The 23,795-nt window shown below is 37.5% G+C and overlaps 8 protein-coding genes across 8 annotated transcripts; 5 read left to right on the top strand and 3 right to left on the bottom strand.

Moving 5' to 3' along the window:
• Window positions 1-899: 899 nt before the first annotated feature.
• On the top strand, window positions 900-2,259 carry GCK72_023060 (uncharacterized protein; the record flags this gene model as incomplete). Its single annotated transcript, XM_003095805.2, has 7 exons — window positions 900-1,002; window positions 1,056-1,118; window positions 1,223-1,318; window positions 1,638-1,709; window positions 1,762-1,848; window positions 1,905-2,078; window positions 2,132-2,259. 7 exons carry the CDS (start codon window positions 900-902, stop codon window positions 2,257-2,259), a joined length of 723 nt encoding a protein of 240 aa, XP_003095853.2.
• A 1,300-nt stretch (window positions 2,260-3,559) lies between these two features.
• Window positions 3,560-4,829, top strand: GCK72_023061 (uncharacterized protein; the record flags this gene model as incomplete). The annotated part of the gene is made up of 3 exons (XM_053735210.1): window positions 3,560-3,597; window positions 3,799-4,480; window positions 4,530-4,829. The coding sequence occupies 3 exons, from the start codon at window positions 3,560-3,562 to the stop codon at window positions 4,827-4,829; spliced, it is 1,020 nt and encodes a 339-aa protein (XP_053578776.1).
• A 1,170-nt stretch (window positions 4,830-5,999) lies between these two features.
• On the bottom strand, window positions 6,000-7,837 carry GCK72_023062 (uncharacterized protein; the record flags this gene model as incomplete). The annotated part of the gene is made up of 2 exons (XM_053735211.1): window positions 6,000-6,305; window positions 7,601-7,837. The coding sequence occupies 2 exons, from the start codon at window positions 7,835-7,837 to the stop codon at window positions 6,000-6,002; spliced, it is 543 nt and encodes a 180-aa protein (XP_053578777.1).
• Window positions 7,664-7,969, top strand: GCK72_023063 (uncharacterized protein; the record flags this gene model as incomplete). The annotated part of the gene is made up of 1 exon (XM_053735212.1): window positions 7,664-7,969. The coding sequence occupies one exon, from the start codon at window positions 7,664-7,666 to the stop codon at window positions 7,967-7,969; it is 306 nt and encodes a 101-aa protein (XP_053578778.1).
• A 1,623-nt stretch (window positions 7,970-9,592) lies between these two features.
• GCK72_023064 (uncharacterized protein) lies at window positions 9,593-12,126 on the top strand (the record flags this gene model as incomplete). Its single annotated transcript, XM_053735213.1, has 4 exons — window positions 9,593-9,796; window positions 9,841-9,928; window positions 11,228-11,890; window positions 12,002-12,126. The coding sequence occupies 4 exons, from the start codon at window positions 9,593-9,595 to the stop codon at window positions 12,124-12,126; spliced, it is 1,080 nt and encodes a 359-aa protein (XP_053578779.1).
• A 2,487-nt stretch (window positions 12,127-14,613) lies between these two features.
• On the bottom strand, window positions 14,614-15,853 carry GCK72_023065 (uncharacterized protein; the record flags this gene model as incomplete). Its single annotated transcript, XM_003103212.2, has 4 exons — window positions 14,614-14,847; window positions 14,900-15,228; window positions 15,277-15,451; window positions 15,506-15,853. The coding sequence occupies 4 exons, from the start codon at window positions 15,851-15,853 to the stop codon at window positions 14,614-14,616; spliced, it is 1,086 nt and encodes a 361-aa protein (XP_003103260.2).
• A 1,963-nt stretch (window positions 15,854-17,816) lies between these two features.
• On the bottom strand, window positions 17,817-18,739 carry GCK72_023066 (uncharacterized protein; the record flags this gene model as incomplete). The annotated part of the gene is made up of 3 exons (XM_053735214.1): window positions 17,817-18,131; window positions 18,183-18,541; window positions 18,589-18,739. 3 exons carry the CDS (start codon window positions 18,737-18,739, stop codon window positions 17,817-17,819), a joined length of 825 nt encoding a protein of 274 aa, XP_053578780.1.
• Window positions 18,740-21,405: 2,666 nt separating this feature from the next.
• On the top strand, window positions 21,406-22,019 carry GCK72_023067 (uncharacterized protein; the record flags this gene model as incomplete). Its single annotated transcript, XM_003103237.2, has 2 exons — window positions 21,406-21,732; window positions 21,780-22,019. The coding sequence occupies 2 exons, from the start codon at window positions 21,406-21,408 to the stop codon at window positions 22,017-22,019; spliced, it is 567 nt and encodes a 188-aa protein (XP_003103285.1).
• Window positions 22,020-23,795: the final 1,776 nt, after the last annotated feature.

The following is a 23,795-nucleotide window of genomic DNA, read 5'->3' on the forward strand; positions in this document are numbered from 1 at the left end:
AATTGCCTTGAAGCTACAGTAACCCCCTTTTCATCAAAACTTGTCTACATTCTTTACATTTGTGTGAAGTTACGATAAAAATTTAGGAATTTTCAACTCTACCGTGTCAAATCCAGAAATTCGATATGTAAGAAAAGTACATGTTGAGAAAACCTTTTCCTTTTTGGCCCAGAAGGGACCTTCCGTGAATTTAATTACTCCGATTTCTTTTTTGGTGCAGCACGCAATCCCAGCGCTCGCTTTCTTGACTTTTGAGAGGTAATTTTGGGTTTGAGAACCTTTTGATTTCCTTTCCTCTTGTCTTCTCGTTTTTATATAATTTTTACATTAGTGGGAGGGCGATAATTGCTCTGAGGCCACAATCGTAACTATTTAAAACTTTTTTCTGTGAATATAATGATACATGAGGTTTTAAGAATAATGGCAAAAACTTTTCAATCAAAAGAAGCTCAATTGTGAATCAAATGTTCAAAATTAACCCGTTCTGTTTTTTCTTTTCTGATGTTCATATTCACTCAATTTACGATGATTAGCTGGTGATCACATGTCATAAAGAATGCGATACTTGCAATTTTTTGAAAATGGTCAACTTTGGGAGAGTGAGACAACTTCCCTTATGGCTTCACAATATCGATTGTTAATGGAATGTATAGATCACAAATAGAGCTCCATTTTTGTAGTTGATAACGTTTTATTACGAACAGATCTTAATAAGCTACAGGCAGTCAATTTTATCAATCGTCATTTTAACTTCTTGCAATTTTGTCCTTTTTCAGTGCTAAAAAAAGAATTTCAAAATGTATTCACTACATAAACAATTGATAATGTGATACCATCAGAGAGGCTGTCTCACACTCACAAAGGTGACACGTCTCCACTAAAAACTTTCAGGATTCTTAATGTCCAATACTCTCAATCCGCTGAATCACGGGATTGGCGGGACTCATTCGAAGGACCTCGTACTGCCACAACCCTTTATTCCCATCAATCCTACTAGACCAGGTAACATTGCTTTCGATGTAGCTTCATGTCGGAGAATCACATATTCATTTCAGAGTGGTACAAAAGAGAGGAAAAGTTGCCACATGATCATCCGGAGTATCGCGGAATAGCTAATTGTAAGTTGAATCGAAAAAAGCACAATATGAAAATTTATTCGGTCTCATTTTTTGTGCATTGCTTCAAAGATAGTCAATAAATTTGAGTATTGTGGAGTTTTCAGATTATGGTCATGCCGAAGCCTATCCATTCAACCCGGAACGTCCATTGCCTGTTGAGTTCTATGCCGATAAATTGAACAAGTTTGCGAGTTTGATGGGTTTGTACTTTTTTAGTTGTTTTAGAAAGTACCGTAAATACTGTATTATAACGGCACCTGTAATAGAACGGCACCTGTATTATAACGGCACCCCATCTATATTCAGAATTCATGAATGTGATCATCCCGATGTCTTCTTTGGTTCTGATTATAAGCAGCGTGATTAGCAACTTCTTGATCAGCCGATTTAACTCCCAAAAAAAGTTTTTCCGGTAAATTTTAATAAGTTTCTGAAACCACAAAATTTCTCTGGGAGCCGGTTGAAAAATATAACGGCATGCCGTTATAATACAGTATTTACGGTAATTCGATATTTCAGTCATTGCCTGCGACCTCGAGGAATCTTGTGTGACTTTGGCACTTATCAAGAATATCCGAGCTGCTAATGCTTGTGAGTTAAAGTGATTCAGACCACGGAAATAACCTCATTTCATTATTTTCAGACTATATCGAGAAGACTAAGAAGGACCATAATGAACTCATTGGAGAGCTGGTCGCAAAGCACGATGAAGATGTGGAGAAGTTGGAACGTAAGTGTTAAAAGCAAAAAGTTATTGTTTCATTTCCAAAACTTTCCCATTTTCAGAGGATAAGAAATTTCTCAAGATTCAATGCCATAAGAAAATGGAACAAATGATGATGAAGTATGAAACCAAGATCACCAACCTAGTGAAGACAGTTACCGATCAGAAAAATGAGATCTCAGCTCTTCGTGACCAGATTAGCAAGCAAGAACAGAACGCCAAAAACAAGACTGCCGGTATGTTTTCAACATAAATAAAACTGATGAAAGCCAAACGTTTTGTATTCCAGGAGTCAGCGGAAATCCGGAGATCATCGGATTGGAACATCTTTCAATTGACACTGCTCCATCCACACCGTCTCCTCCGACTGTCGCTACCACTGAAACAAAAAAATCCATCAAATCCTTCCGTATTTAAAGACTTTGTCTGTCCTTACTCTCCATAATATCCGTATTTCCTACCACTTCTTGTTTGCTTTCCGATTTCCGGTTTGCCAAACTCAATCTTAATTTACACCTGTTTTTTGAGTTTTTCCATTTCCTGGCTTTCCCAAATTCTAGGTTCAATCTATTTATTCAGTGAGAAACAAGACTCTCACGACCCCCAATGTTTCCCGACTGTCTCCTGGTTCTCATTATTGCCTTCTGGGTCATCACGTTTTATTTCTTGTGTTGACTGTTACAATGACCCACAGCCTTGTCCCCCGTTCAATCATTTTCTTTATCTCGATCTTATAATTGTTCCGTTTTGTGATGATCTATTATGATTCCTGGCGTTTGCAATGACCCATTCATGTTTTCCAATACCATGACCCGTATGGCCTCAAACCATAGTCTATTTGTACCAGAACCATGATCCTCTGCCCATCAATAATGGTGAATTACTTGCCCGTTTCAATGTTTTCATAACCATCGACAGTACTCTGCTTTAAGGCTCTCGTTTTGCATAAGATCTTCCCAATTCAAAGTTTGATTCATTTTTCAATGTTCCTCTCTGGATTTTCAAGATCACCCGGTCTGTGTTATTTTAAACGGCTATATTTTTTCTGGTTCTTCACATTCTGGTGTTTATGGTCCCCAAGCTTTCCAGTTTTCTCTCAGTTTTTGTTTTTGTCCTCAAGCATTCAAACTCCTTCTTCTCTAGGCGTTTTTATTTTTCTCTCCCCGTGGATTGTTCCCCCCCCCCCCCGATTTCTTATTTTTGAGAAATCTTGAATTTACAAAATGGCATTAATTTCTTGAAAACATGAGCTTTGTCATTTTTTCGAGATAAAACTCTTGATTGGGACATCGTTGTATTCAAACTTAGCTAAAATCAAAAAAGGAAACGAAGTCGAGACCAAGTAAGAGAAGTTCACATGACAAGTAAGAGAAGTTCACATATGAGAATCATGGTTTGTTGAAATTATTTCAAATGTTAGCATTAGTTTCCTTTTTATTTGGAATAAACATACAAAAGGTATGTATTTAATGAATGTCAAAAATGATATTCAAACGGTAGCAAAACTATTTATTTCCCACATTTCTCAGCTGATGAAAGATGTGACAATCATAAAATGAGGTGTAAGTCGGTCATCCAATGTACTAATGCATCAAATACTTGGCACTGTGCCAGAACAAACATTAATATGCTACCATCTGACCTTTAATGACAATAAAGAGGGTAATAAAAGGGAATGACACATCAGGATCTCGGCAGATTAAGTCTCAAAAAACAGATGTGTGCTCTGTCACCTGTCATCTGTGGGAAAGGGCGGTAACTGTGAGTGTTATTGTCACAACGAATGAGGCATTCGTACATTGGTTTTTGACTTGTCTTCGTCTGTTCTCTTCTACCTGCAATTGTTTCCTCCGTATTCAGTACATAATTTTTATTCCATTTTAACATCATAACTTTTTTCCTCTCAAAAGCTCATTCTTTCCATTTTGATTTCATCTTCATTACAATATGTTTTAGGTCGCATTCTAACACGTTGATTCTGGATATGGAGAAAATACCAGAATATGTTGAAAACCCGAAAACCGCCTACATGCTTTACTGCGAGGCTAAACGTCCTCACTTCATTAAAAATTATCCTGATTTGACCAATCAGGAATTATACCAAGTGTTAGAATCGCTTTGGAAAATGGATAATTCGAAAGAAAAGATAGAGTATATAAGTGAGGCTGCTCGATTGAAAGATATCCAAAAAAAGTATTACGGTCATATCAAAAAACCAATGAATGCTTTCAAGATATGGTTTTCTGAAAAAAAAGCGGAATTTATTGATCGAGACCCAACAGCTAGCCCTATGTTGATAATGGCCAGACTAGCAGATCATTGGAAAACTATGTCCAAAAATAGAAAACTCCCTTATTATGAAAAAGAGAGAATTCAAAGAAAGGAGCATGCTGCAGCTGTCACCCGAACTAAAACTGACTTCCATTTGAAATACAATGAAAAACCAGAAAATTCTAAACCGAGAAGTGCATATTTGATTTTCTATACTTTGAAGAAAGCTGATCTTTTACAAAACAAAACAGCAATTAAAAGTCAAAGCATACCTGAAGAATTAAGGAGAATCTGGAGAAATATGTCTCCCGAAGATAAAATGCCTTATAAAGAGAAAGCAGATGCTTTGAAAAGAGAATATGAACAGGTGAGATTTTTAATTTTTATATTTTCTCTATAATAACAAAGTTTTTCAGAGAATTACTAGTTTGGACACTCATGAAGGACGCGGAACCACAGAGATTCAGGATGACGAGTTGCAGTTTAAAATATCAGACAACAAGGACTGCATCCCACTTTCTTATCCATCCTCTCCAGAATCGATGATTTTTTCGGATATTGAACCAAATGGTGGCCCATCACAATCTTCTGCAGCTGATTATTTTGAAAATCTTGTATTTTTTAATGACCAGTCAGAAAATCTTGAGGATATCAAACCAACTTTGAAATTTTCTAGTGATTTTCCTTGGGAACTTGCTTTGAAAAGTATTTTTTGAATGCTTTTTTAAATAGTAACTATTTCTGTATCATTTTCTTATGTATTTGTGATGTGATTATAGATTTCTATTCAATAAAAGTTGTGTACTTGATATCTCCTATTTAATTTTATAAATTCTTCGAGATGATGAGTCGATAGCCACTGATACAACCGAAGGAAACTTTCGAAATTGAACAAGTTCGTGAAACTGTAGTTTCCTTTATGAAACCGGAAGCTTTTCTTATAGATAGGTATAACTAAAACTTATTTCCAAACAGCCGGAGCTGATAGATTGGTTGAAGATTGAAAATAGAGGGAGAGCAATTGACGTGCATCAATTTATCTGGAAAGAGGTTCTGGCAAGCGTAAGGGGCTGCATTGCGGCCTTTTGATATTTCTGATCTTGTGGGAACAGAGAGTTCTCCGAAGTATAGTCCTTTAGCAATATCTCTGTCGCGTTGTTGATGTTCTTCTAAATGAAGAAAAACGTGTCTTCCATCGTGATTCAAAATATAGTTATCGTGTCTTGGGTGACGTCCTCTCGGTGTCCAGTTGCCCATGTTTTTTCGTTTGAGCATGTTGTTGGGTTTGCCGAGTGCTGGATTTGGAAACAAATGCAAATGTCGAGAAAACCACTACCAGCAAACAATCACAACGGATCTTGAGAAGTCTGAACTATTCAGATTGGTTATTCAGAATTCGTGAGGGAAATGTGTGTTGTGAGATCGGATAGGTAGGAAAAATAATCACATATTTCAAATATGTATTTGAAAACAGAACTAGGAAAAACCTATCTACGTACATATCGAAGTTGACAATTACTGTCAGATATGTACATATTAGAGTCAAATCAGTACAACTCAATTTTCTCTGATAATGCAGCATCTGAAACAAAAAGTATTGGGAACTGTTATGTTCCGGCAGTGTGAAACCCAGGAAAACAATCGCCCCATTTATGTTCGTAATTTGCTGTTCTTCCCAGCTATCGCTTACAATTCGAAATAAGATGGAGTTTCTCTCTTTTTCGATGATCTTTCAGTCTATTTGTCATTCTTCTTCCTATCATTTGTTATAATAATAATAATCTGTCCATCTGAAAATTTCTTTCAATAATTGTTTTTCTGCGTTCAATTTCACCAGAAGCTGTTAAAATGCGAATACATTTATTGACTTGAAACCACAGTAAGTTTTAGACAAGATTGTTGTAAAGCTTGTTGCATCCACTGACCTTGAATTGTTGGGTCTTTGCTGGAGTGGTTGGAAGACAGCAACGGTATCCATTTCCAGTCATACAGGCTCCATCATAGACAGCAGCGCAGTTATGGACACAGAGATTGTAGCAGGTCTGGTTGGTTTGAGTGGCGAAACTGATCCATGGAGAGCAGTTGTCATAAGATGCTCCACCGTTGACAGAGGCACAGTAGTTCTGACAGATGGCCAAGGTAACTGCAGAGACAGTGGAGAAGAGGGCGAGGGCAATGAAGAGACGGAACATCTGGAAATGATGGGAATATCTGAAAGCAGAGAGGGATCAATAGAACTTACCATGATGAATATGGACAGTCGAAACTGATGAGGACTGCATCTATGGGCTCACTTTTGTACGGATCCATATACTCAGCGGGATACTTTCATATTGAACACGATTCTATTGTTAAAACATCAGGCTCAAAATGTTTCTGAATCATCGGAATCCCTGAAACACTTTATCGAAGTTGAACCATATTTGAAATTATGAAAAAATGTGTGGGTGCAGCCTCTATTGTGTTGATGACAGGAGGATTGGTGGTAATATGAGTGGGAGTTGGTCTTATTGTACAAAAAATCGGACTGAATGTTTCACTGGATCCTGCCTCTTCTTTCATAGAACTCTAATGGAGATGTCCACAATACAGTAATGAAAGAATTATTGGAAAATTCCTAAGAAGACGGAGTAACAACATCCATGAAAATTGAGAAACTTGAGGTTTCTTTTTGAAAACCATAGCGTAGACGGTGTCTTTTGTTACCCATTGCCCCAAGTCGCTATTTGTTTTTGGAATTTGCAATTTCAAAGTAGATCTTCATTCTCGTACTTGACTAAAAACAATCAAAACAATACTAAAGCCAATTAGTGGACTTGTTCAATTAAGAATCAAGACAGTTTGACAAAAAGAAAAAACAGTTTCTGCAACTCTGTACTAAGCGACCATATTGTCTCAAAGGCGTGTCATTGCCTACAGAAAATTCTGTCCAATAGTAACAAGATGTGTTTAGAACGCGGTAATTTTGAGACAAAAGTTTTAAGCAACTTTGAATATAGAAGATCTGGACGTCAAAATCTGACTTTTCCAAGTTAGAAGGGCATTTTACATTTTCATGAAATAAAAATTTTCAGGGATTTTGGATCACAACTTGTACTTGATTTTGATGGATGTTGTTAGTCCGTTTTCATGAATTTTCCAATTCTTCTTTTATTACTGCATAGTGGGCATCTCCCTTCTATGAAAGAAGAGGCAGGATCCAGTGAAGCATTCAGTCCAATTTCTGAAACAATAGGATAAACTCCCACTCATATTTCCATACATACTTTTCTCATCAACACAATAGAGGCTGCACCCACACATTTTTTCATAATTTCAAATATGGTTCAACTTCAATAAAGTGTTTCAGGGATCCCGATGATTCAGAAACATTTTGAACCTGATGTTTTAACAATAGACTCGTGTACAATATAAAAGTATCCCGCTGAGAAAATGGATCCGTACAAAAGGGAGCCCATAGATGCAGTCCTCATCAGTTCTCACTGACCATATTCATCATGGTAAGTTCTATTGATCCCTCTCTGCTTTCAGATATTCCAATCATTTCCAGATGTTCCGTTTCTTCATTGCCCTCGCCCTCTTCTCCACTGTCTCTGCAGTTACCTTGGCCATCTGTCAGAACTACTGTGCCTCTGTCAACGGTGGAGCATCTTATGACAACTGCTCTCCATGGATCAGTTTCGCCACTCAAACCAACCAGACCTGCTACAATCTCTGTGTCCATAACTGCGCTGCTGTCTATGATGGAGCCTGTATGACTGGAAATGGATACCGTTGCTGTCTTCCAACCACTCCAGCCAAGACCCAACAATTCAAGGTCAGTGGATGCAACAAGCTTTACAATAACCTTGTCTAAATCTTACTGTGGTTTCAAGTCAATAAATACATTCGCATTTTTTTTGTGAAAAGTTGAATGCAGAAAAACAATTATTGAAAGAAATTTTCAAATAGGCAGATAATTGTTATTATAACAAATGACAGGAAGTAGAATGACAAGTAGATTGAAAAATTATCGAAACAGCGAGAAACTCCATCTTATTTCGAATTGTAAGCGATAGCTGGGAAGAACAGTTGAACCAGGGGTTTTGATTGAAAAAGGTTCTGAAGCATCATCCAATTTTGAAGATACTTGAGGTGTAATTGGAACTGCAGCTGAATAGCGGTGAGATCCACCGGTATAATTGGGAATGGTGTTGGGAGTAATGGGAAGTTGAACTGTGAGGGAAAGAGTTCCAGTTGGAACAAAATTCGGGAGTCTAGTTTTTGTCCTGGGGATAGTGACAAACAGAAATGTAGTGCTGAAAACAGAGAATAGTGACTATGGAAAACCGAAAAGAGATGCAATTGGTCTATCTGACTGTTAAATTGGAACGGCGGTGTCATTGATAGGCAGAGTCAGCAAATAGTCAATAACAGTCAAAAACAGTCAGGAAACCGCTCATACGCAACAACATCATATAACGCATTCTCTGTAATACTTGCAACGTGTGCCCTAGTGCAAGATTTTCATAAAAACAGATACCGTTGGTCATCAGTAACCTATATGCATAAATTTGAGTTAGGGCTCCAGTCATTTTAATGTCACCAAAATCGTTTTAACGTTTTAACATTACCATTTTAAAGTTTTTAAAGCTTATTCCACCTTCTTCAACTAGTTCAACAGAATCGGAAAAGTGAACCACAAAACATATGGGTCAGAGTTAATTACACGTTTTTACACATGGTGTGAAGGCGGAAATCAAGAAAATAATCAACAGATTTAGTACTCTGTGGATATATTTCGATGGAATATCTTGACTGCTATAAAAAAACGAAAGCTGAGCTGCAAAACTTGTTCAAAAGTCCAAAACTCTCAAGCACGCGATAGATCATTTTTTGAAAAACCATTTGACAAGAGGAAAAGCAGGAAAAGTAATGAAATTTAGGCAGTGAGAACAAAATGAAAATTCCTCTCAACTTTCTTTTTCGTGATAGTTCATAATTCAAAATTGCTCCGCTGGTTTCCGTTTGCATCGTTCCCTGTAATCTTGAATTGTTTGATTGTTGATATTCAGCTAGTTCTCAAATGAACATATTTGCATCAATTACGTCAGCACCATTAGGTTATTTTGAGAGGAACTCGATGTGTTTACGAGGTGTCCAATACTATCTTCACCTGAATTTTCATTTACCCTTCTTGTATGATTTCATCCTCAAGCTACATTTAAAATCGTATTTTGCTGCTTTGAACTTCTTCTCACTATTAATTAGTCACTAATTCCTTTCTGTAAGATCTATATCATTGACGCACGCAACAACAAAATTTAAAAGTGCAAATTGAACCAAACCCAAGGGAGGAGGGAGAGAGCATATGTTAGACACTTTTCTCCTTCATGAAGATAATAACCACTTTCAGTTCGTATTCTCATGATTTCTTTCATCATTCTTCTTTCTTCTTTTTTCACTTCAAGTTTTCTTTTGAGCCTTCAAATGTGAAGCTATGAATTCGTGTTCCAACAAATGGCTCAGCGTGACGTATTTCACGGAATGTCTCGGATGTTTTCTATCATTTCTGATGAATGCGATCTTTTTGAGTTTGCTGTTCAAGAAACAGAAGACGCCGTTTGGAAACTACCAATATTTGATGGCGGCTTTTTCGGGAATCGGCATGTTCTACTCTCTCTGTAGTTTCTCGATCAAACCAGTAAGTTTCAATAATAAAAATATGAATATGAAACATTATTTCAGAATTTCTATGTAACCGAAAATTATTTCATCATTTTCACGGTTTTCAACAATTTGATACTTCCAAAGAGTCTCGGGTCAATTTCACTTGGTGAGTTCACATGGGAGTTATTTTTGAACTAGGCTTAGACCGATTGATCTCATATTTAGAAGAACTTGTGTCTATGATTCATTTCGAAAAGAAAATGAATGGTTATCTTCTGATCATGAAGTGGTTTTCAAGATGTCAGAAAAAAGACAGTATGTATTGTATGTATTTGTTGTAGATGGGCCTTGCATGGTACACCAGAAAGAGGGAATATAAGAGAGAGAGAGAGAGGGGAGAGAGGTGGCTAAGCAGAATTGAAACACTAAAATTGTGATAGAAGAGTTCAACAGGATGACGGTAGAACGTAGGAAACGTAGATATGAAAACGTATTGTACCGGATCACCAGTTATTGAGATTGTTAGCAGTCTGAGATTGAGCGATATCACCAGAGGAAGGTTAGACAGCGTGTTGGACAATTATCTTATTTGTTTGAAGGAGAAGCCTGACATCAGCCGCCCTAACAACAGAGCTACTTTAAAAAATGTGAGGCCCTCACATTAAGGTGCCCAGAGCATCAGATAAAGTGTTTAAATGATTGCTGTAAAAATCCTGACGCTACTTCGCATTCCTACACTCTAGTCGCCTAATAAAAATTTTGATTGAATGATGAATACATAGCTGTTTCAAAAATCCTTACTTGCAAATTTACGGCCCGGCCTGGCCCGAAGACCCGGCTTCAAAAAAAGGTACCTTTTTACCAAATTTGGTGGACTTTTTCGACATTTTACATGAAAAATTCAAATTTTTGATGCATAATTAGCAGCTTTTGACTGTATTCTGGAGTATATTTAAAATTCGACGTTTTGGAATTCAAAAAATTCTTTTCTTTTTCAAAATTCAGTTAAAAAATTTTCAGACGGGCCGTAAAAATTCTCATCAAGGCCCGGCACGGCCCGTTACAAGTATGGAAAATTCTATTTTCTGGTAAATCGACACAGTGTTCGAGAAAAAAAAGGTAGTCATTCAAAAATGGCGATTCATCAAGAAGCTTTATCTTACATTAAATGTCAATGTTAGAAGAAGGGCAGCAGCCACTGGTTGACTTTAGCTACTAGGTAAATTAGCTACATAAATGCAGTGTATGGAGTGTGTAGTGGTCACGGGTGGTTGTGCACGCAAGGGTTTAATCCTTCCCGAAAAGAAAACTTTTTGTCTGTTTGAAGTAACTAGAACAGTGGCAACTATTATTTGAAAAAGTTATATCTAATTTTGTGATATGCAAGATATTTTTTCCAAAATTTGCCAGAACTAAAAATACAGTTAGATATTTACAATTTTCTCGACTAAATTTTTCTTTTTAGCAATCTACGGTTCCTGTTATGCAATGATGTTATTCCTTATCACGATCCAATTTTACTATCGCTTCACATCCGTCAGTGATCCTGTGTCATTAGCTTGTCGCTTTTCCTTAAAAGCCTTGGCTTTCTGGGCTCTACTCGTCATCTTGTTTTCTGGACTCTTTGGATCTTTGAGTTATATCCTATACGGACCGAATGTCAACAAGGATTCGCAATTGTCGCAAGATTTTCTAAAGACGTATTGCCTGTATTCGGATGAATACGTGTACATCGGCCCTCAGTATTCCTTTCACAACATGGAAAACAAAAGAATATATCACATCTTATCAATTGGTGGTATTTGTATCACAGCAATTATGATGTGGGCAACTTTTTTGATCGTTGTTTACTTCATATATCGCATCTACAAAGTCATGGCTGAGCGTGGTCTACCGTTCTACGCATCGAAAAAACTCCAAAGGCAACTTTTCAAGACGTTGATTCTACAAAGTCTAATCCCAATCATGTGCATGTATATTCCATTGACATTCATGTTTGTGTTCTCAATGTTTGGTGTTGGAAGTGGATCGGTTGCCAATCTAATCTCAATGTTTGCGGCTATTTATCCGAGTTTGGATCCTCTTTTGGCAATGTTGTGCATAAAGTCGATGAAGGCTAGAATTAAGAGTGAGTCATTATGTGAATAATTTGTTCTGGAATGTACACATACTTTTATGAATAACACCAACAAGACTCCGATTAACAGATTTTGATTAATAATGTACACTTGTTTTTCAGATATCATATGCTGCTCCAGAAACCGTCGGGTACAGATCGATGTTGTGGACACTGACTACGTAGATATGAGAGTTGTTTACGCTTTGCAAGACATATCAGTACGTAACGGAGATGCGGTTGCTTGATGTTTGTAGCATTTTTTTGTACCTATCGAGTTTTGACCGTAGGCTTTGTAAGCTGTTTTCTAAATATCCATCTTTCTCTGACTCAATATCTTTTCTAATTGTTTCCGTCTTTCACAGAAACGTCCAATATACCCACAACTCGAATGTTTTAAAAAGAAGAAAACCTAATCATTAAATATATACTAATGCATTCGGTTTCTGTCTTCTTTACCTTCGGTTTCTGACATTTATTTCCTTTTCCTTTCATGTCAACAAAATAAAGCAATTATCTTGTTTTCTCCTCTCTTCTAAAAAATGAATGATTGAAGAACATGTGTTATTCAAACTAATAGCAGGGAGACAAAGCGAGCTTTGAAAATGACAACATATGTAGAAGTAGAGGAAGTTGTAGAAGAAGAAGAAGTGGAAGAAGAAGTATCATAGATGAAGAAGGGATACAAAAAATCAGACCTTTTCAACAAATTATGATAGTCTCTTCTCCATCGTTTGATGCATACATGAGCTCTAGTACAAAAATTTTTTTTAATATGAGCAAATTATTCAAAACTAATGTAAAGCACAAACTACGTAATGGCGGACCCACGGCGGACCATCTTTCTGACGTTCCGTTAAGAAGGAACTAACTCTTCCAAACTTTCTCACTCACTTCAAGTAGTGTTCCTGTGGCTCATTCGGTTAATAAAGTGACCAAAATGTGTTGTCAGCCGCTTTTTATTATATTTCTCAAAATTTGCGGATACTAAGACAGCTGGACAGACTTTTCATGCGTTTTATATATGATATCTTGTATGGTTTAACCCTCCTTTTGAAATTTAATTCAACCTGTTTTTTAACGGTGCCCGTGAAAGAATTAACCCGACCCGTTATTTTTTTCGAGTTGTAACAGTACACATGAAATATTTAACTTCCCGACCCATCGTTTTAACATGTCTTCCGGAGACTTTTTAGAAACACTTTCAGTTTTTCCCCCAATCGATCATTTTTAAAACCGTAAAATGAGTGAAAACGGAGAGAATTTTCGAGACGAAATGAATCGGACGAGAATGTTAAGTTGAATAATCTGCATACACAACATAATACAACAGATCAGACATTCATTAGGCCCGCAGCATACATGGATCCAATGTAGATTTTGAACCGTGCCGATCCGCGTTTTGTCCTTTTTAGTTTGGACGTCCTCCGTTCCATTTTAACAGTTTCCAACAAAGCAAATTCCAAAAAAAAAAACTAGCAGTCTTCATTTCAACACTTGGCCAAACTTAATAGCCTTTTTTGGCAAGTTGAAATTCATGAGACACAATAGATAAAGAAGACTGATTTTTAAAAGTGGAGAATAAAACATGAAAGTAAACTTCTCATTGACTTGAGTCTGTCTCGAAATACTCGTTGGGTATCACTATTTTATATTTTCAAATCTTTTTAATGGGCCTAGTAAGAACAGAAAAACGTTTTTTAGCCCTCGCGGCCTTCCAAAATTTATTTTGTGGGGACGGGGACTCCATTCCAACTAGAAGCCCTCTATCACAAATATGGCCCGCCTTCCACATAAACTTTCACAGCTTCATATTTGATCATTACTAGGTGACACTCGCGATGATTTATTCGCAAGTGGCGGCCGACATTTACCGGGTTCCGCCAGCCGCTATGTTTTACGTGCAAGTGGCGGAGTCAGTCATTCTGTGTGTGTATAAGCGACAAAAAAGAAACAAACAGGTGTTTTCCAACGGAAAAAAGGAAATTAAAGGTGTTTTTCCTACTATACTGAATTTTTGGTCTATAATGTTAATTTCGTTCATTTGAAATCAGCATCACGTTCTCTACTGATTGCTGGAAGGTATTCATCAGTTCAGCCTGACATTCCTGTCGCGTAGTTGACAATCGTTTCAAAAGATTGAGATGAGTGCTCTTTTCGAATGTCCGTCCGCGTATTGTACCATTCATTTGGATCACTGTCGGCTGTTTTGCTCTCAGCCGCCCTTTTATTATATTTTCTAAATTTGTGGGCATTAAAACAGCTGAACAGACCTGTCATGCGTTTTATATATGATAACTTATCGGCTCAGTATGGTTTAACTCTTTTTTTTAGATCTAACCGAACCCGTTTTTAAGAGTGAGAGAATGAACCCGGCTTCAAGCAACGTCTGGACTGTTTTGGGAAAACCTTTACAACAATCCAAAGAACATATATTTCTCTCAAGCAAAATCATATTTCCGTTTTCTGTTTTCACTTGTTTACTCAGTTATCTTTATTGACAAATTCCCACTGTTATTTACAAATTAGTTGACTTAGAAAGCATTATTTACAAGCGAATTGATTTTAGAATTAATCACATTCCTCCAGACGAATGTGGACAAAAAAAATACATTTGACAAAATTTGAACATAGGGCGAGGGACATGGGAATAAGCCTGTTTACAATAAGAAGGCTAAGTAACTGTTTTTACACGAGCCACGGTTTTTATGAGTGTAATTTTCACGATTATATCTTCATGAGTGATGGGCGTTGCAAACTTTTCCGTTTGGGTGGCGGTCCTCAGTGTTGTTCTTCGTGTCCAATTCAATATTTTTGATTTCATCGTTACTCGCCAATCCATATGGATCAGCATCTTGATTGGCAACCAATGTAGACATGACAACCACGTCTTTTTCCAAGTCGGCGCATTCCTTCAACAGTCTCTTGTCTTCCTTTCTTCGCTTGACACGATAACGCCAGTCCCGCCACTGAAAATATGTGATATTATGTAATCTATTCATAACTGCGAGCTAAACTTACGCAACCACAGATGCAAATCACAATTGCAAAAATCACCAAAAAGATACCCATTCCTGCAAAGGTATGAAACACAATCAGGTTTCCAGTAGAGATAGCCTCGACTTCGAGAGGAACTTGTGTTGCAGTTATATTTTTGAGAAAAGCGACTAAATCCTTCGGATCAACCAAGTTGGATTTGGTGAATTGATATGTTATGTTGTATCCTTGTCTAATATTATTGTACACTGCTTCTTCATTGAAAACGATAGCGTTATCCGAGTATAAATCACCACGTCCTGGAATATCGGGGGAGTGGTATATCAACTCATCGGCGCAGTCGAACATGACACCTAAAACAGAAAACATTAAATTTGATATCATCCGGCATAATACATTACCATTGAATTTACCACGCAGACCGTTCTCCATCTCCAGAATCCAAATTGTGACGCAAGTTGTACTGCACGGTAACATTTTAACTTTGTTTAGAAAGCAGTTGGTCTTATACCAATCGTTGACCCAACCCATTTTTTGCTTTCGTTTACTGTTCTGCATCAATTCGCGATGTTTGAGCTGGAAATGTAACGTTTAGTTTACTACGAAAATTAATTTACTCTGTAAACTTACAAATTTGCCTCCAATGCATTGGATGCAAGACAACTTGAGAGGCGAAATTTTTGTCGGTGCTTTCGGATTCAGAGTAGTTCTGTTTGATTCGAGGAACTGTTTCACATCCTTCTCATCATAATCATCCTTGTCGTCAGCTTCCCACATTTTGAGACATTCGACGGTGTCACATTTCCAAGAATCTATGTTGATTCCGAGCTTTCTCGCCCAGACTGCGATTCTATACGGATTGAGATAGGGCAATTCTTTTGGGTATTTGATGGTCAGAGCAGCAAAGAGAAGCATCAGACCACACGAAATCAAGATGAGCAGGATAAATCCAAAAAATATTTTACATTTGTGACGCATCCTGTAAAAACAGTTATGAAAGGGTATAAATAAGTAGTATCGTAGGAAAATGAAAAATGTTTTAGATACTAGATAGATAGAACATCAAACGGTTAAGTGTAAACGTAATCTAATTGCAGGTAGACTCAAAACAAAAATTTGACTCATGAGGCAGTCGGAGAAGAAAGTTGGAGACTTGAATGGTACATGTTTTGAACACATGTGGTGAACAGACTGAACGCAGAGGAGTGAGCAAGTCACATATAGCTTTGAGAGGTATCAGAAAGCTAGACAGTTTTTGTGGGCGGAGACCGTCTAACGAATTGAAAATGAGTCATTGTAAACATTTTCTAGAACATTCTCATGAACGACACAGAAACTCATGCTAGGGGAAAACATAAGTGAAAGAACAAGTGAAATGAAAATAATTTGGAGAGGTTCCAGATGTACTAGAGTTAAAGCTCCGCAGTTTGATAACTATTCGAGTAGTCCGAAAACTTTAAAAAAAAACTCGAGAATTATCAGTCATCTAAAAAATTTTCTGCCTACGTGAAACGGGCAAAATTAACATCAGTTGTGAAAATTCTACTAAAATTCAAGCTCCGCCTCTTAAAGGCAGGATAGTGCAGAGAAGTACAAACTAAAGGTTCAACACCGCAAAGAACAGAAAGGAAAAATAGATGCAGACCAATCTGAGAAGTTCTAGTCGACTAGAAAACTGTCTTGGGCCCGGCTTCACCCACAAACGCTATTTAGGAGTGAATCATAAACATTTCCAAATTTTTTGAAATTAAAATAGGCTTCGTAGTTAGTATAATGTTTGTTTTTGTGATTATGATTTACAAGTCTCCGTTTTTGGAAGAATACCGTTTCATATTTCCTCAAAAAAGGAAACTACGCGCCCTTCAAAAACAATTTAAACACTGAGAACAGATATTTTCGGGAGACACTCTGATCACTGAGCGTTTATATGAACTGTGATAGATGATCAAACACCATTCAAAGCTAGAGAGGTCAAGCGTTTTGAGGCGGGGCTTATGTATTTCCAAACCACAGAGGGACGAAAAGAATTAGACGGTCCGCGATTGTTGATCAACGAATTTTGCATTGTTCACATATTGAACAATTCAACGAAAAAATAAAATCTTACGATTTCATGAGTCACTGGGACAAAGTCAGAAGAGTTTCTCACAAAAAAGCTACACAATGATTTGAAATTAGAACTAAAAGTAGAAACCCCAAAAGCGGGACTTAATATGTGATTTCGAAGAGATAGTTGAAAGTGGGTCCAGTGTTGTAATCAGACCTCGATAAGAACAAGTGAAACTCATCGAAAACTGTGAGATACGAGACTCAAAAATTTGAGATTGTACTGGTTTCTGAGCATCAATATGAATAGTAACAAATGATCATAAATTATTTGATATCGGAGTAGTCAGTGATTGTTACTGGAGGGCCAAAAACACATGCCGTATTCGTTCAAATTGAAGCGCGTGCGCTTCTAATTTTTAAATGAGTTTCCAGAATGCACTCTTTTTATTAGAAAAAGGATGGAATACGGTAAAAACATTGATTTTCACAGAAATCTTGTAAAGCAAGCCAGACACATTAGAACCAGCTTGAATTCATGACAAAAATTGCAAGAAATGTGAGGTTGCCGGGAGCAGAACCTGTACTCTTTCTCACCTCCTCTTCATAAGCTCTAAATTAAGCTTCTGTTCTTTTTTGCATGTTGGTAAAGTAATTATTTGCCAGCGATAGAAACGTTGACTTTGTTTTCTTCAAACATCAGGCTTCGAGGACAAAGTCTAAACATTTGAACTTTTGGAATCCGCGTTTTCATATCTCAGCAGTTATATATAACACGTCTCAAATTTCCAAAGTAGTTCCATTACCTTTCCTAATAAATAGTTCAAGTTTTGAAAAGATCCTTAATCGAGTCACGTCATTTCGCAAATCAGGATGATTAAGGATGCTTCCACAATCACCACTGAATTGAGAGCTGACAGACAAGGAGGATTTGGATTAACTTATTTTTTAACGGAGTCGTAGTCGATGGGACATCAACAGCTGTGGTGGTGATTGTGTAGTTCTCATAATCTTGAGCAGTCGATGGCACGTCAGCAGCCGTCGTTGTGGCTTCAACTATAGTGGTAGTCTCAGCTTGAGTGGTCGTTGTATAGGCGTCGGTGTTAGTTTCATAGGCCTGAGTGGTGGTCGTTGATGGAACATCAGGAGCGGTTCTTGTGTAGACAGCCACAGTGGTAGTTTCAACTGGGATAGAGGTGGTCTCATAAGCCTGAGTAGTGGTATTTGGAGCTTTGTAAGGAGATGTCTCATTTCAATACACATATCCAGACGACTCATCACCGGATCCACTTTTCTCATCATTTCCAGGCGCATGTTGGCACTTTTTCACGATTTCCGTGCAGTCACAGATGACACCAGCCTTATCGAAAACGAGTCGAGCAGGTACTGCACTAGGATGGTACGTCCGGTGAAGCAGGCAATGTATTAATAAGTATAATCCGTTTTCCTTGTCATCGTAGGTCCGGTCGCTTGCGATGTCACCAGTAGCAGTTTCAACAGCATATGGGAAAGCGGTGGTCTCACTTGGAACTGGAACGTCTTCGACTGCGGGAATGATCTTAACGTCAGCTGGAGCGTAGTAAGAAGCAGAGGTAGTCTCCACATCGGCAAATCGGGTAGCTGTAATCTCTGCTGGAGTAAATGGACTAGCAAGGGCTTCAACTGACAGCTTGAAGTCTTCGGCTGCAGTCGTAGCTGGTGTGGTGGAAGTCTCAGGGACGTAGGGGCAGCGATGATATCAACTGAAGAAAATGGATTAGCAGTGGTCTCTACTGGAACAGTGACAGCGTCGTTAGCTCGAGCTGGTCTCAATGCCATATTTTTTTCGATACAGTTCAAAAAATTAATAAGCGGGTATGCCAATATGTTGACTCAAAATTCCTAGTTTTTGTATAAATTCAAAAGTGTTTCTCGAAAATAGTCTTGTTTTAAACGTGTTGACTTCGGGTTTTGAATATCTTAAGTTTCTTTGATTGCAAACAATCAAAATGTTGAATTCTTTTCATACAATTTTTCTATTTTACCTGCAAAATTAATTATGAAACACTTACGGTATCTGAATACTATAGTTTTGAAGGCAATATTTGATTATGCCCTTTGGTTTTGCCGGCTGCAGGTATAAGTCAATGATTTATCCCATAAATAGGCAGAATAAATTCATTAGTGTTGAAGATGTCTTTCTAAATACTTTTTCTTGTTATAAATTATCTGAATTACTAAAAAAATAACAAAAATCAAAGGGTTTAGTTCGTAAAAAGAAACAAAACCCTCTCTTCGTGGTGAGACCCAGCCGCATAATTCAATGCGCCTTTAAAGCGTCTGCGTCTCTATTGGCAAGAAACGTCTCTACAAGAAAGAGGATAGGAAGGGAGGACGTTGGTCCACGTCGTTTTACTGCACTCTCTTTATTCTTTGTACTCTTTATGCAAACGCCTTTAACGTTGTTTGCATATAGAGACGCAGACGCTTTAAAGGCGCATTGAATTATACGGCTGGGTCTCACCACGAAGAGCGGGTTTTGTTTCTTTTTACGAACTAAAACCTTTGGTTTTAGTTTTTTTTTCTGTAATGCAGATAATTTATAACAAGAAAAAGTATTTAGAAACACATCTTCAATTCTAATATGTTTATTCTGCCTACTTATTGGACTAATCATTGATTTATACCTGCAACCGGCAAATTCAAGCACAGAATTATATATTTTCGTCGAAACTGTAGTATTCAGATACGGTAAGTGTTTCATAATCAATTTTGCAGATGAAATAGTAAAATTGTATAAAAAGAATTCAACATTTTGAATGTTTGCAACCAAGAAAACTTAAACTATTCAAAAACTAAAGTCCAGTCGACGTTAAGACCATTATCGCTCCAGCTGAAGGCTTTCCAGTCCCAAGGAAGACAACATTTTCCCCATATGCTGTTGAAACTCCTTCTGGTGACATCACCGGTCCTGCGATGACAAAGAAAACGGATTTTTCTTATTAATACATTGCCTGCTTTACCGGACGTATCATCCAAGTGCAGTATCCTGCTCGACTTGTTTTCGATAAGGCTCGTGCCATCTGTGACTGCCCTGAAAACCTGAAAAAGCGCCAATATGCGTCTGGAAAGGACGAGGAAAGCGGATCCGGTGATGACCGTCTGGATATGTGTACGTGGACCCCTTGAATGAGACATCTCCTTACAAAGCTCCGAATACCACCACTCAGGCTTGTGAGACCACCTCTATCCCAGTTGAAACTACCACTGAGGCTGTCTACACAAGAACCGCTGCTGATGTTCCATCAACAACTACCACTCAGGCCTATGAAACCACCACCGACGCCTATACAACGACCACTCAAGCTGCGACTACCACCACTGCTCCAGCCAATGAGTCTACCACTCTAGCTGAAACCACCACCACAGCTGCTGATGTCCCATTGACAACGACTCCATTAATTTGATTAATTCTTCGCGTGGACGCAGTGACAACGTTACTTTCCCCAATATCGCCAAATTCAGGAAAATCTCCCGATAAGTTTCAGAATTGTTTCAGGATGACACACTTATCGAACTGAAACTATTTCTGCTAGAACTATTTTTTTTATGTAAACTAAATTGATCCAAACCATTCTTGTCTGTCAGCTTTCAATCCAGTGGTGATTGTGGAAGCATCCTTAATCATCCTGATTTGCGAAATGACGTGACTCGACTGAGGTTTTTTTTCAAAACTTGAACTAATTACTAAAAAGGTAGTGAAATTAGTTTGGAGATATTGGACGTGTTATATGTCACGGATAGAGGAGAAAACGCTGATTGAAGAAATGAAAATAGGCCGTTGAAATTGAGAGAGAACGTACGAAAAAAGACGATTCTGTTTCTTCTAAAACTCTTTTCATTAAGCGAGTCGGATGTCCGGAATTTCAATGCTAACGTACGTTTGTGTATCTGTGATTCCGAGTGTCCAGAATTTCATGTCTCACGTCTGTCTGTGTACCTGCAAGTTCGAATAGTAAATACAACCCTTTCTGTTAATGCTTTCCCGGTTAAACCTTCCTCCAACTGTTTCAAGAATAATGTTAAACCTCTCGATCTCTCTAAATACTTCACTCTTAGCATGTCTAACTACTAATCGTAACTCCCTCTCGTTCCTTTTTTCCTGTATTCTGATTGTGTTTATATAACAAAGTGTGGTGCCATTACTAAAAATTTGAACTTTTCAGAAAGCATGATTTGTGAAAGAAACTACTACTCTATGTCTACTCTGTGGTGTACCGAACGTTTACGCTGTGTTCCTCCTCTGTTGTGTGACTCACATCACTAAATCTGGAAACACTGATCTTTGAACGCTATGCATAATTTTGTGGAAGTTTTATGAGGGCAGCAGGAGGCGGGACAATACAAACCATGCCACCCTTCGACAACATCATTCTATCTTGCCTTTCGCACATTCAGTTTGGTTTTCTTTAATCCTATCGAATCGTATTCCTCACTGTTCCGAGATGAAGGCAGGATCAAAGGTCCTTTTAGGACTTTCTATTCTGTTTTTCATTGTCGGGCTGTCCTGTTTCGGGATTGGTCTGTATTCCTCTCTGCCGAATGTGAAGTTTGATCTACTATTTGACTTGGAGGATAACTTGCTGGTTCATTCGACCATCGCCGAAAACCGTACAGATTTCCAAAAAGCTCTGATGCCCCTCCGCGAATTCGCTCGTGAACAAGTATTCAAGTTAAGGAATAAGACTGGGAGCTCAATGTTCTTGCTCATTTCCATGTTCTCATGTTTCCTGGCAACCCTCATCTTTATTGCAATTATGAAATTATGTTTTGTATGTGTCAACATCAACGTGCTCCATTTTGATATAACATTTTTCAGGTGATGGAAAACTCGAAATCAACTGGTATCACTAAATACCGCAAGGACAATGTTCAAATCAATGAAGGGAATCTAGTAGCCGAATTGGTGCGGAAAGAGATTGACAAGTACCAAATCGTTGCAGAAAGCACAATTGAAACTGATGGCGAGGCGGACGATGCTGTTCTCGTAGGGTATAAACAATCTTCCCGAGTTCAACAAGTTCAGCGTGGCGGAACTGAAGCCGGAACGTTTTTTTAATAATCCAAATGAGTATTAAATGAAACAGTTGCTAATAAACGTTGAATATATGCAATTATGTTGTCTAGAATTGTTATGGTTCTTTTTTAAAAACTACAGAAACGATACTAAAGAAAATTATGAGAATGTAACGTCTTTTTTTTCATTTGAAACAAAGGTGTCAAAATTTGAAAAAAATATGAGCAGATTCTGAAATATGGATGCACTTAATGAGTTTTCTACAGCAACTATGCATTTTGATGCATAGTTGCTGTAGATACTGATCTTGTAAATTTTTATTGCAAAAAGATTTTGTCATGCCAGCGGGTCAAGAAACATCTCAGAATCCCCCATAAACCTTTCAGAAAATTATGCATAATGTTCAATGATCAGGGGCTCAAGATTTATTGTTGTGAGTCATAGTGAATACTGTAAGAAAAACAGAAATCATAAGACCATGGCACACTGCATCTGAAAGTTTCCCAGATATTTCAATCAGTTGTTTTTTATTCGAGACAATGAGTTCTGATTAACATGCATCATTTTTTAATCAAAGCTTTTTTAATATTTTAGAGTGACATTGCAACACAAACTAGTTCTCCAAGAATTTTCGCGATGTACACTTCTACATGCTCATCTTCAGAGCATACACCTTTTCATTATGTATGATAAGAAAATATGCACACCGAATATGTGATGTTGATGATTGTGGAGATCAGCTCAGAGATTTGATGAAGAAACCCGTAATGCTCAGATTCTCACTATCTTCTATTATGTTTCCATTGTTTGTTAACTTTAAACTTGCTTTTCACTCTTTTTTAACCTTGTTGGAGTCGAAACCGTAGTTTTCACATCACTGAAAAACAATAATGACAGCTCAAAAATCTTTTTTTTCAAACTTCCAACCCTTTATGCCGCCCGAAATTTTTGTTTTCCAATTTTTCTAATTCGAGGAAAAGAGATACCTACGTAAAAATGAAGCTTTGATTTGACATGGATATCCTTATCTGACGTTTTCATTGTTTAAAGTTGTAATTTCTGTCGTTTCCTACAGTTTTTTTGACACTTTGTGAATGAACTACTTGTTACCGTTTTATTGTTATATCGTTAAACTTTGGCTTTCAAAAAACCCAAACTAATAAAAACCACACATTCTCCTACTAATCAAACTTTTCTTGTGAATAATTACACTCTTTCTGTCAAATTTTAAACATTTCTTCTGCGTATTTTCTCAGAAAACTTTTCATAGATGCGTCATGTTTTTCAAATTTAATGTTTCCCGCTTTTATCTATCTTCTTGTGTGTGCCGCTTTGAAATCTCTTCACATTGAGGAGACAAACAAGTTTTTATCTGAGGAAAAAGTTTCGGTCCCAGAAATTTAAAAATGCGTCAACTCAAAACTAAAGGAATTTCTAAAAAACCAATATATGCTGCTTCGCGTCAGGCATTTATGAGCTCAAGTCTATGGGTTCCGCAAAAGCGTTTTCGAGGTACCTCTCACATTAATATTTCTCTTTGTTCCTCTAAAATCGCGATCCATTTCATTTTTATTGGTTTTTGAGAGAAAAGAGCTTTCTCTATTACACTGGTTTCTCAAGACAGCCCCTTTTTTTATTCTCCGCTTCAGTCATAATCGCATAGCAGCTTCGTGGCTGGCTGGTTGACTCAGTTATCATTTTTCACTTTTTCAAACTATTTCTAAAAAATTTAAATTAGAGTTTTTCACAATCCTATATATTTTTAAACTTTTTTATAGAAACTATCAACACGCTTCTTCATTCTTCGGCTATTCATTT

The sequence above is a fragment of the Caenorhabditis remanei genome, chromosome X (assembly GCF_010183535.1).
Source record: "Caenorhabditis remanei strain PX506 chromosome X, whole genome shotgun sequence".
In the NCBI taxonomy this organism is placed as follows: Eukaryota; Metazoa; Nematoda; class Chromadorea; order Rhabditida; family Rhabditidae; genus Caenorhabditis; species Caenorhabditis remanei.